A 13,009-nucleotide genomic window follows, 5' to 3' on the forward strand; every position below is an offset into this window, starting at 1 on the left:
TAAATGATCTAGATTCTAGATCCTACATGATAAATAATTTAAGTTATATGAAAATGCCTTTACCACGTAGGGTTGCTACTTTTTCAACACATTTTAATATTGTGTTTGTTTCATGAATTATTGAAACATATTTTAAATATTGTTTTAAAATTATTATTTATGGCTCTGAAGAGGACTTTAAATAAAATTAAAGCCCTAGCTTAGTCACAAAGTCAAGCCCCTTGTTTCCTTACCCTATTCCGACTATACATTACTACTATTATACATATAATCAAATTAAAAATAAGTTCATATCGGCAATAATCGAGTACTTTGATCAAACTTAGTATATTATTATCAACATGCTTTATCTTTAATCTCATGTAACACCTTCATTATTTAATTAAATAGAGCAACATATATTCGTTGGTAGAACACAACAGAATTTATATAAAAGTATCGTCTAAAAATGGTATTTAAACGTCCCAACTTACTAACGTAATCATAATTAATTCTAAACTGAGTCTACAAAAATTCTTCTAAACGAAAATAACATAACTTATTTTGTTATCAGGTTATTGTTGATGTTTGGCACGCCCATGAAAAATTAATGAAAGAAATATAAGGTTAAGGTTAAACGTAATTGCCATGATAACTGATTTTTTTTGTTTTGTTTTGATCTACTGATAAAATAAGTGTATATTAGATAAGTTGATGACTTTCCATTTTGTATCTAAAATATAAGTAAAACAATCGAACTTCAATATAATAATGAGTCATGTTTTATAACAAACTAGCCTAGCCAGATGATTTGATATTTAATATATCATGATTACTTGCAAAAAAAACAAATTATTAAATTTATTAATTTTAGTAAAAATAATAATTGCTATCTCCTGCAAGGATGATTAAATTTTAAAAATAACTTTTAGAATAGATATGATTCATTTATCTATACTTAAGTGTTTTTTGACTAATTCTGCTTTAAGTGCAAATATAATATTTAGTACAGATACAGTATTGCAAGAGAATTCTTTTTGCTTATTATACCAGTGGCTTGATTTTCAAAAAGTAGAGGGTCTATCAGTCCCTTTATTTTCAAAGATGTTTTGTTATGTGGAACGATAGTTATGAAATATGTTTCTAAAGGTATAAATACAAAATAATAAGGTCCTTGTCACAGCATAGCATAACTGTGATTGTGTTAATAGACTAATAACTTAAAAAATATATATTTTGCGTGATGGCATAATAATATCGAAACAGTACTAAATATTGAGAGAATGTATGTGTAAAAATTTTTCCTTACCTTAAACCTAAGTTCTCCAAGTGACGGCTTTGCGAACGGTATTCCTAGAAACGAAATGATTCGCCCCCCATCAATGTCAGTGCCAATGAAGCCTTCACGTGGCCTTGCTTGGTTGATACTATCGGCGCAACCATATTATTTGTTACTGTTAATTAATACAATGTTTTTTTCTGCAAACACCTAAAACTGTTGAAATATTACCCGCGTTGTTTACGAGCTGTCAAAATATTTACGTGTGAAATTTATCTCGTCCAATTAAGGTGTTATCGCTAGTCGAACCACAGGCGTGGGCAGAAAGGGAGCGACTGCAACCGGTATTTTTTTGCCAAGTATGGGTTCAACCACGAAGTGCATGAACTTGGTGTTACTTTATTCTTCCAAAATACGTAAATCGAGAATTGTGTGATAATTTTTAATGTTATCAAGTCGATAGTCAAATAAAAATTCAGAGACAATTTTATCTTTTATTTGATATCCTAAAAAGTGTGTTAGTGTGTCTACTAGGGCAAAACATTCTTTCGTTGCTGCTGGTAGAGAACGACCTTGATTTTAGGCGTCTTCTGTATTGCGAGTGGTTTGTGAAAGAAATAATGCGTCGGTTTCAAATCTACAATCGAGTATGTCTTAAAAATTTAGAAAAATCTGAATTTATTCGTCAGGATAATAACATTTTTGTATAAGAGTTCACAAAACAATATCAAGAAAAATTTATCAAATTGGAGAACTTCGAAATTTCGATGTCTTCGCCTAATTTAATATTTGTTTGATTTCAGATTTTTCGCTTGTTCCTTGTGTATAAGATACCACAAAGAAATATTAAAAAAAGTTATCACAATGAAGAATTGAGTCTGTGTGAATATTGAATATTAAGGGGTTCAAATGGGTCAAAATGCTAAATTTAAACAAAATAAACCAAGAAGTTCATAAAACCCATAATGTCATGTAAACCCCAAACCCACAAAGAGGTTGAATATGGCTACTCTATAGAAGTGTCATCAGCAAAAAGTATGATAAATAGACACGTAGTACACTGAAAAAAATATTCCTACAAATTTCACTCAATTTTACTCAATAATGTATCAGTTTCAGTCCACACTCAATTGAAAGAAATTTTCACTCTACTAGTATGAGTACAACTTAGTGAAAATGTATGAGTTGTACTCAACTTCGAGTTACTGCTAACTATCAATTGAGTGACTTTTGACTCTACTCGTATTCTGAATATATAAAACCAATTTAGAGTAACTTTTTACTCAGACTTGGTTTACATTATCTTTAAATTTTAATTTAAATATTATTGTATTAGAGGAAATAGTCAAAAGAAAAAAGTTTGTAAAATTCGAATAGATCTTGCTTTCCTCTATCGATTAAAAAAAATCATCTCTTTATCTGTTGCAGAAGCTGCTTCACTCACATAGTCCTTCCACTCCTCACTCTTTGACTCTCTGCTCAATTCCTGTTAAATGTATCAAACTTTTTTGCATCAGAACAGTTAATACATTTCCGATTGAAACAAATTTTCATAGTTATAAAGTCTTTGCTTCAAACAATCAATATCACTTTTGATTGTGATTGTACAGTACGTTGTTTTTGCCGTAAACTCACTTCAACTTTGAGCTTTCATATCTCGATGACGATTCATCGTATCCACAAGATCAAAAGTGGATTTTGTTCGTCAATCCTTCCTCTACTTGATCCTATAATTACATTTAAAGAATATGGAAATACGGTAGCTCCACCTCTAAATGTTTATTTTAAAGTGATTTTTCGAAGAAATTTTAAAAAAATTCTAATTGTTCTAAAAAGGATAAAATCGGAAATTTTTAAATGGAGATTGATAGTTGAGACTCCAAAAGGTATGTATAAAAATTGTGAGCTCAAAATAGTCATTGGTTTTACCGTGAGAGAATTGAAAAATAAGTATAATTCAGTATTTTCTTAATTAACAATCGAATTGTGCGAAATCTACGGGCCGATTTCGATGAAAAAATTTCTGCAATACTGCCATATCATGAAGTACTCAGAATCATACTTTTTATATGGCTGCTCTAAAGTCAAGGTCCAAAATAAATTCATGAAGAAAACATCTTTTTTTACGAATTTTTTTTTCGGTCCATACTGTATTGCAGCAACCATAATGCTCATAAAAATTTCGGACCACTTTTATTTTCAATAGAATCTCAAAACGAAACTTTTTTTCCTTTGACTATTTTCTTTAATGTCAATATTCTCCGAGTTATACATGAAAGAAGGGAGAAAAATGCGTCCTTTTGAATTTTTGATAATATTTTATTGCGCTAACAATTATGCACAACTTTTTTAGCGGGTGCATATTACAAATATACATAATATTTATAACTATTTCCAACAAAAATTAGCGTTACTATATGAAACATCCTACTTTTAAAACAGATACCGACTGGGCTAGTGTGAGATGTGATGTTTACACCATTCAAAGGGTAAAGCATACAAATGTGCATATGTTTAGCGAAACGGTTGTCAATGTCACCAACACTTCCGACAGGCGTATCTAAACATCGTGCTATCCTACAAAAAATTGGCTGTATCTGGATTTAGCTGATAGATTTCCTTCCACAATGGTATTGTCTTTGGTTCAGGATCAACTCCAGCAGTGAGGTCTGTTCCAATGTCAATAAAATTAAGCTGTCCTTGTTTCACTGGTTTCCATATTATTCCAAGTTCATTCGCATCAGGCGTAGGATTTCCGTACTTGGCGAAATTCGTCCACAACTTCACAAATCTTCTCAGTGATATTTCCTCGATACTACCTGGTTGAATCGGAGGAGTCAATATAGCTTTAAAGAGGTACCCAAGGTCGTCAGCGTGGCATGCACCTGAGTAAGACAATTTATTTTTAATATATAATATTGTTTGGCGTGTCAGTAACGATAGCAACAGTTTTAATAAACAGTTAGGTAACAATTCTGTTAAGAAATCACGCGTTTTTGTAAGTCTTGAGTTGGTGGCAGTTTTTTCAATAATGTTATCATTGCAATTGAATAAAAACATAAAACATGTTGTTTTGAAATTTGATGAATATGTGTAAAAGTCAACTTTTAATGACAGTTTTCGAAAAAATATATAAATTAAGGTAGGGAATAAATCCACATTTGTAACTATTTACCTGGAGCAGTTATTTTCGTGAAATGCTTAATAACATTCAACTCAGCCTCCAAAGACATTCTGTATAGATAAATTGGATTCTGCGACGTTTCCAAGTGATTCTTCACTGTAGCTAATATTCCCGCTACAAATAGGGAGTCTGATGTCAGCTAAAAGAATTATAGTTATTTATTAGTTAGTGTTTTAAGTAGCATTTTATTCCGAAAATGATGGCAATAATGCTACAAGGTTTGTTATTAACGGAAAGGAAATTAAATGTGATAAAACAAAAAAACGAAATGTCTATTGCTACAAAAGTAAATGTTAATGTTAATAAGTAAGTAAATTAAATTTAATTTATTAAAGGTTTATTATATTTTTCATTATTCTTCTAGTGAAATAAAGTTACTTTATTCCACTAGTGGAAGAACACGACTACTAAATATTTTTGTTGAAGTTTTTTTTGAAATGTTTCGAAAAACATGGTGTGTTAAGAAACAGATATACGACTCGCACAAATGAAGTCGCTGATGGCTCAGTGTAGATGCTCTTTCCCTTCCAACCGCGGGTCCCGGGTTCGAATCCGGTCTAGGAAAATTCACTTTTTTAATTTTTTTTTTATATTATACTGACTTGAAAATATTTAGTGGTTTACACGATAAAATTTTAAAAACGGATTGTTTGTAGCAGAACAATATAATATTATAGCTAAATTAAGGAAGCATCTGACAGGTCGAGCAAACAGACGTATAATGGGTACATTATACAATAGTCGTGGATAAATATTTTTAACCAATTACTGTTTAAATTGTACTTTTAAATTTTATAATTTTTAGTGAACAAATAAATTAGGTTTATTATTTATTCATTATTCTACTAGTGAAATGAAGTTACTTTATTCCACTAGTGGATAACGTATCACTATAGACGGTTCATATGTGTGGATTATAGGTGATCGTGGTTAAATATTTTTAATCAAATACGTACTTTTCAATTTTATAATTTTTAATAACAAACTTGTGGTTATAAATTTTTAAAGATAAAGGTTTTTAATCGTTTAGGTGTAGAAATGGTTATTTTAATAAAACATTTTATATGGAATGTGGAGAAACACGATATACAAAAACCTTTTTTACATACAGTGTAAATGTTTGTCATATTTTATAATTAATGCGACTATTTACTATTTAAGTGATTTTTGTTCACTTTTTCTTGTACTGCATTTGTAAAGTTTGCTCTTCTCTGCTCACTCTGCTCTTTAATTGGATTCTTCCCATTGTGCAAATGTAATTTAAAAAATATGTAACAATTTTCCAACTTACCATATGCGTATTGTCGATAACATCGGGACCTTGAAAATAAGTTTTCTCCAGTTTTTGACACACCTGTTTGCTAATATCGCTTCCACGTTCCAATCCTATCTGCCATGGAATGATGTCTTCGAAGCACGGTGGGAACTTATTTTCAACTGTTCCCTGCATTGAAGCAAACGTGTCGTACGTCGCCAGTAGCAATCCCTCTCTCGAGGTGTAACCGATCATTAAAGGAACTTTGTTGTAGTTTCCAGACCTGATTATGTCGATGGGTGTTTCCGTGATAAAAGCTGTATCGTTGGGTTTTTCGACGACTGGTGCGAAAAAAGGCTTGTCTGACGGTATTCTTTCCTAAAAATCATTTTTTATTAATTAATTAATATATTCTTCGATTTTAGTAAGTAGTAGTAAATTAGTACATGAAAAATTTTACTTTTAAGCGAAAGAGACGCTCGATATCTTCGCTACTGGAACACGTATTTACTACCTGATTCATTTTTACTTTACCTTTAATTAAATTAATATTTCGACTAACTGTCATCATTAATCATCAATTTTTAGAGGTAGTTTAGAAAATGTGAAATATATTTTCAAATTTTAATACTTTGTATCTCGGGTACTATCGACCATGTTTTATAACTTTTTGGCAAAAAATCACTCAAAAAATCGCTCTTTAACGTTTGTCGACGTACTGAAATAGCACCATGTGCAGCTGTAGACAATAAAATGTTTTCATCGCTTACTATTCAGTGCAAATATGGCTATGATGTTTAACCTCTATCCGAGCCTGATGGTTTGTTTCAGTTTTATATCATGTTCTTTTATTTTGCTGTACTTTTAGCTGAAATAGCTAAAATTGCAACCGTTCATTACTTCAGATTGCAAATATTTTATTGTCCACAGCTGTACATATATCTAATGGTCGTCTTATACTTACCTTGTCCAGTTCTTCTTGTGCCTCTAACAATAGTTTTAAGGGAGCTTCTCTCAGTATATCCAACGCCTCTCTGTCGCTATTTACGTAGTGACCCATCTTCTTCGCTAGGGCTACCATCACCTGCTGTCCGTGTGCCCAGGAGTTCAAAGCGGTCCCGCTCTGCAACACCGCCTTGTGAAATAGGCCCTTCGCCCTCGGAGACAGCACCAAGTAGTGAACTGAAGCGCTGCCAGCGCTCTCTCCGAAAATCGTCACATTGTTGGGGTCGCCGTTGAAGTTTCTGATATTTTCCTGCACCCACTGGAGGGCCAAGAGCTGGTCTTTCAGTCCAGCGTTTCCAGGCACCCCTATAGTAACGTCATCGGAACTTAGAAACCCCAAAGCGCCCAGACGATAGTTTGGTACTACGAGGACGACGTCTTGAGTCAGTAGGAAGTCTGGTCCGTACATATCGGGCTTGTTTGATCCTGATAAGAACCCTCCACCGTGGAGGAACACCATAACTGGTTTTAACGCGGCATTTGAATCTAGAAGCTGGATGAATAGAGACAACACATTAATCAGCATTCGTAATGTAATAAATCCACTACTTAGCATTATTTTTTTCTTTAAAAAAATATGTATCTAATTAATTCCAGAATTTAGTGAGAAATAGAAGTTTCTGACCAAAACTATAGAGAAATTATAATTTCAATAGAAACATAATTTGACATATTGAAGTATCTTCAAGTGTTATCAAAGTTATATGTTACTTACGCTTTTCGTAAACACATTTAGATTCAGACAATCTTCAGAACCAACAACGGTTTTGAGAATTAGATCCTTTGCGTAGCAATTGTTGCCGTCCTGGGTAGCATCCTTTATCCCCTCCCATGGTTCAGGCGGTAAAGGAGCCTATAGTAAAATATAACATTAGTATTTTAATGTCCCAAGGGTACAGATGTAAAGGAATTGGAGGTAAAGATGACCACCACTGAAATTAATCGTTGAATTTTGCTGACATAATCAGTGATTTGTCGGCTACGTACAATACAAGAAAGATATTGTTTCATACTCTTCTCTCCAGCTCATTAGTGTATATCAAAAACAAAAGATTGCTACTGATTGAACCTTGGGGAACCCCTATACTTGAATAGTTATGGAAAATAGATAATTTATTTCCAATCTTTTGTAAAGGACTCTACTCTTATATGCCCCTGATACCATACTTGGTTAGGTTTATTAATAGTTTTTATGGTCGATACAATCAAAGGCTTTACTCAAGTCACAAATATTGCAATAAAACATTCTCCTGTTTCTATATAATTAATTTAGTTTAGAGTGTATATACGGCTGAACTTTTGAGAACAAGGGGAATCGTGACAGGTCCGTAGTTGTCTATAATTTGTGGGTCAATTAAATGATTGAATTAATTATAGTATAATCATACTATTAAATTTATTATGATCAATCGATCATAATAGATTTACGATAAGAACAATTATAAATCATAGAAAATTGCAGATCCCACATAGACATATTATTATTAGGCAGGCCGCATTTGCGCCCAGGAACGACTTATGTTGGTAGGCCCTAACCACCATTCAGTGCAGGAATGAGGGAAACCTGGAAAACCTCATTAATTAGGGGGGTGGTCAAATGCCAACCGGTGTCAATCTCTCACAGTGACCCAAGCCGACATTCTTCCACCCTACCATACCTGCACAGAGGGTGCCAATCCTCCGTACAAGCATAGCTAATCTACGGTCTACCGGCCGCGGGAATCGAACCCGGGCAGAAATTTGCACACGATTTAAGTACTGACGCCTTAACCTGTACGACTATCAACCGATGAATAAGAAAATCTTGAATAACAGAAGACTAAACGTTTTTTTTTTTCGGTGAAATCCAGTATCTGTCCTTATTTTTCACACTAATTTAATACCATCTGGTGAAGGCTCAAACTAATCATGGCGTTGTATTCATGAACAATGTGATTTCCATCTGCCGTTATAAAAACATATGATCACCCGCGAGTGTAGAGAACTATGCTAGTAGGCACGTAGTAGGCATGTTTAGAGTCATTTGTGGAGTATTAATATGGCATAGTGTTTGAAGTATATGTGTGTTATGTTAAATAAATATTAAGGTCTGGATATCTCTTCATTTAAAGTTATTGATAAGTATGAGAAACACCAATAATGACCATATTGAACTTTGGCTAACTTTAGTACGCCAGATTGTATCTTACTATTTACTGTTTCATTTGCACTATATTTTGTTTTCAGTTTAATGTTCTCAAGAAGTGGTCATTGCTCTCGAAATGGTTCAAAGATTCAACCTAAAAATGCACCAGGACTACAGAACTAGGGCAACATTTTCATCCAGAAAAAATCTCCATATAAATGAAAACCAAAGTTAAACTTTTCCCAGAAAATACATGAAGAATGTTTTTCCTTATATTTAAGTCAATTTTATGGAAGAAAATGTATCTTATTTGCCTTAGATAAGTACATATTAATGTTTATTTAATTGATCCTCGCAGTTAAAGAAGTTTTAGGTTAATGCAAGCTTTATGCGATTTTCGAGAATATAAAAACGTATTTGGTAGCTCATTTTTAAATTTAAACATTGAAGGACAGAGACGCAACTAAAAGAAAAAGTGTGTAAAATTAAATATATACTTTATCCTTCAAATAAGTAGGGAAGTTTTTTATATAGATTGCTATATATTTTTTTAATCACATCGTTAATTTAAACCTGCTATACCATGTTTTTCATTGTATTATAATTTTAATTATTATTATTATATTATATTATTATTAATATTTATGTTTTGGCCTTGTTCAAAGCAAAGTGCAAAATATTTAAAATTGGAAAACAATAAACATGCACCATATAATCCTATATTTAGATACTATTAAAGTAAAATGAATGAATTTTGGACTTGTGAACTAAATGACATATGTAATTTCATTCATAGTTATAATTTTATAATATCACGAGATCTAAATATTAATTTAAACATACTTAAGTGGTTTACTATTAGGCTATTAATTATGTCAATGGTATGGAACTACAACGTTGATGGGTTTTTATTGCATGAATCGTTCAAATGGTTATTTATAATGAAGAGTGCTATTAAATTAGAGGGTGGAAATTGGAGATAGAGGTGAAAATGCACCCCTTTCAGTTTTTTAATTATAGCTCGAAAACGAAGCAAAATTTCGCTATAGTTCATAGGAAAAATTATTTAGAAAATTTTATGCAAAAAATCGTTAAAAAACAATTTTAAAGAAAACAAAAAATAAGATTTTTTTATTTTTTTTTACTTTTTTATTAAAATAATTTAGTAAAAACTTGAGAATTTAAGTACAATAAAGTTTATTAATAATGTATATACAGTGTGTCCACGGATGGAGTTGACAAAAGGAGAAACTCTTTTGTTTTTTACTGTATCGAAAAATGTCAGTCTTTATAAAAAGTACTGCCCCTCTAAGAAATAGGACTGTCATACAAACATCTTAGATTAGATGTACAGGGTGCTCATAAATTAAAAAGAACATTAAAATACTCAAGAAAGAAGTACCATTATTTATTATTTTACACAACATTCTTATAGAACAAATCTGTTTATTACATACAAATTTTAAAATAAATCATTTTTGAGGTGGGAAGTAGCTATAAATATAGAGTAAAATTCAGAATTTTTATTTTAAAATTTGTATTAGGACATTATTTGAGGTTATAAACAGACTTGTTTTACAAAAATGTTGTGTAAAATAATAAATAATGGTACTTCTCTCCTGAGTATTTTCGTGTTTTTTTAATTTATGAGCACCCTGTATATCTAATCTAAGATGTTTGTATGACAGTCTCATTTTTTCGAGGGGCAGAACTTTTTATAAAGAGTGACATTTTTCGATAGTCAAAAACAAAACAGTTTCTCCTCTTGTCAACTCCATCCGTGGACACACTATATACATTAATAAATTTTATTATACTTAAATTCTCAATTTTTTTTCTAAATTATTTTATTAAAAAAGTAAAAAATATCAAAAATCTTATTTTTTGCTTTTTTAAAAAATTGTTTATTAACGATTTTTTGCATAGAATTTTCCTTTTACATTTTTTAAATAAGCCATTTCGATGATAAATTCAATTCTCTACAAAATGTTTCGTATGAACTATACCGAAATTTTACTTCGTTTTCGTGGTATATTTAAAAAACTGGAAATGTGTATTTTCACACCTATCTTCAATTTCAGCCCTCTAATTTAATAGCACCCCGCGGTTTTTTCATTTTTAATGGCCCTTCGAACAAGTCATGTGATGAAAATCCTGGAAAGTCTTATTTCCTTCCTTTTTTTGCAAAAAGTGAGAATTAAAACATATAAGGATAAACGCGACGAAAATCGAAAAATTGACTAAGTTTGAGCGGCCATATATCAGTCAATTTTTATCCAAAAATCCATCTTGTTTTGAAGGAAATTTTATATATTTTTATTCTATGAAGCAATGCCGATACCTATCTCTGCTCAGAAAATAGTTATTTGCATAAAAGTAAAAAAAAAACAAAAAATTGAATTTTTTGCATTTTTTTATTAAATTGTTTTTAATATATTTACAGTAAGTAAATTTTTTAAATAAGCTATTTCGATAGAAAATCTCATTATCTACAAAATTTTTCCTATGCAATACCCTCAAATTTTGCTTCGTTTTCGAGATATACTCAAAAAACCGTAAGGGTTGTATTTTCACCCCTATCTCCAATTTCCACCCTCTAATTTAATAGTACTCCGCGGTTTTTTCTTTCTGAATAACCATTTGAACGATTCAGTCAATCCCATCAACGTTATAGTTCCTTAGTACCCTGCTTTTCAAGACATTATCAATAGCCTGTATACCTAATGTTTTGGATAAAAATTGCATCTTACCTTAAACCTCAACTGTCCAACTGGCGGTTTGGCATACGGCACTCCCACGAATGAGACAATTTGACCACCGTCAATGTCAGTTCGAATATAGCCTTTCAGTTTACCTTGTTTGATTGTTACTATCGGTGCATCCATATTATTTGATAACCAATACGACTGATTTTCTAACGTGGTAGAGGTAATACTGTCGTGTTACTTACAAGACATTTATATATCAAATATCTCCTATCGAATTAAGTTGCAATAGTGAGCCATAGGCGTAGAGAGAAGGGGGGCAACTGTGTGACTGTAATTCCAAAACGTAAATCTTTTACAATAAACATTAAACTATTCTATCACACATATATATTAACAACTTAAGGAGTGTTGAATTTATCCAAACACGGTTTCCGAAATTTTTAGTCTGTAAGGAAAACCATCAATACCCTCCTAGAGGACAAGCTATTGCTAGATCTTCGTTAAGAAATTTAAAACGCTTATGTTCCTGGGAGTTTTGGTGTTTCCTTTTGTTTCTCTCAACTTCAGTGTCACCCTGTATAGCCAGCCACTGGATTACATTTTACGTAAGCAATAGAGGGTAAGTGCCTGAAATTGATTCTCTGAACATACAACATTTCCCACGTATTAATTAAAGTATAACGATAATTATAAACTCCTTTTCGAGAATTGCATAGTAAACTCTTTTGAAATCCAGACTGATACTGGACATAACGGTAGATAGGTAATTAAAGAACCCCTCGGGTTACATGAGAAATAATAATTTGAAAATAATTTGTGAATTTTTACTTTAATTTTACATTTAAATCGTAATTAAATAGCTACCAAAATATTGAAAAAATAAGTTTACTTTGGCTTAATATGTAAAAAAAAACTTTTTAATTAACGATAGCTTCATTTATTTATTTAATAATAGTAAAATAATTCCGAAATTGAAATTTAAATTAATATATCGTTTAACAATAATTTTTGTGACATTTTTGTAAATTAAAAAAAAATTTAAGTGTAAAAGATGCATTTTTTCAGGGCTATTCTACGAATTCGTAAATATGCCCATTGTTATTTTTTCGACGAGCTACCCCAGTTTAAAAAAAAAGAAGTTTCTACGATGAATAGAAGCCGAGATATTGCAAAATTTTACAGCGCGCATCAACTTGAACTTTTAATTTCATTTTTCTCGCGCGCGCGACTCGCTTGGATGAGCTTCCCCCATCACCACGCCGGACATTTTACTTAGCAAGTACCTTGTCTTTAAAGGGCTCGAGAGTCGTTAATTTTCCACATTTTTCAATGCAATTGCAATGCAATGCAAATTCAATGTTAATGTCAAAAAGACGGTGATATTTTTTAATAGTTCACTTAATTACGTCTTTAAGATTACAATAACGCTTTCAGAATCATGTTTGGTTGAATATTAACCCCTGTACAGAGGCTT

At 31.6% G+C, this 13,009-nt stretch overlaps 1 protein-coding gene across 1 annotated transcript; it reads right to left on the reverse strand.

Annotated features, from left to right (window-relative positions):
• Window positions 1–3,631: 3,631 nt before the first annotated feature.
• On the reverse strand, window positions 3,632–11,763 carry LOC108913939 (esterase B1). The gene is made up of 6 exons (XM_018719600.2): window positions 11,578–11,763; window positions 7,418–7,555; window positions 6,662–7,195; window positions 5,734–6,075; window positions 4,434–4,581; window positions 3,632–4,143 (listed from the first exon to the last, which is right to left on the reverse strand). The coding sequence occupies exons 1-6, from the start codon at window positions 11,710–11,712 to the stop codon at window positions 3,836–3,838; spliced, it is 1,605 nt and encodes a 534-aa protein (XP_018575116.1). The 5' UTR covers window positions 11,713–11,763; the 3' UTR covers window positions 3,632–3,835.
• Between the last annotated feature and the right edge of the window lie 1,246 nt (window positions 11,764–13,009).

The sequence above is a fragment of the Anoplophora glabripennis genome, unplaced genomic scaffold (genome assembly GCF_000390285.2).
Source record: "Anoplophora glabripennis isolate ALB-LARVAE unplaced genomic scaffold, Agla_2.0 scaffold16, whole genome shotgun sequence".
NCBI classification, from domain to species: domain Eukaryota; kingdom Metazoa; phylum Arthropoda; class Insecta; order Coleoptera; family Cerambycidae; genus Anoplophora; species Anoplophora glabripennis.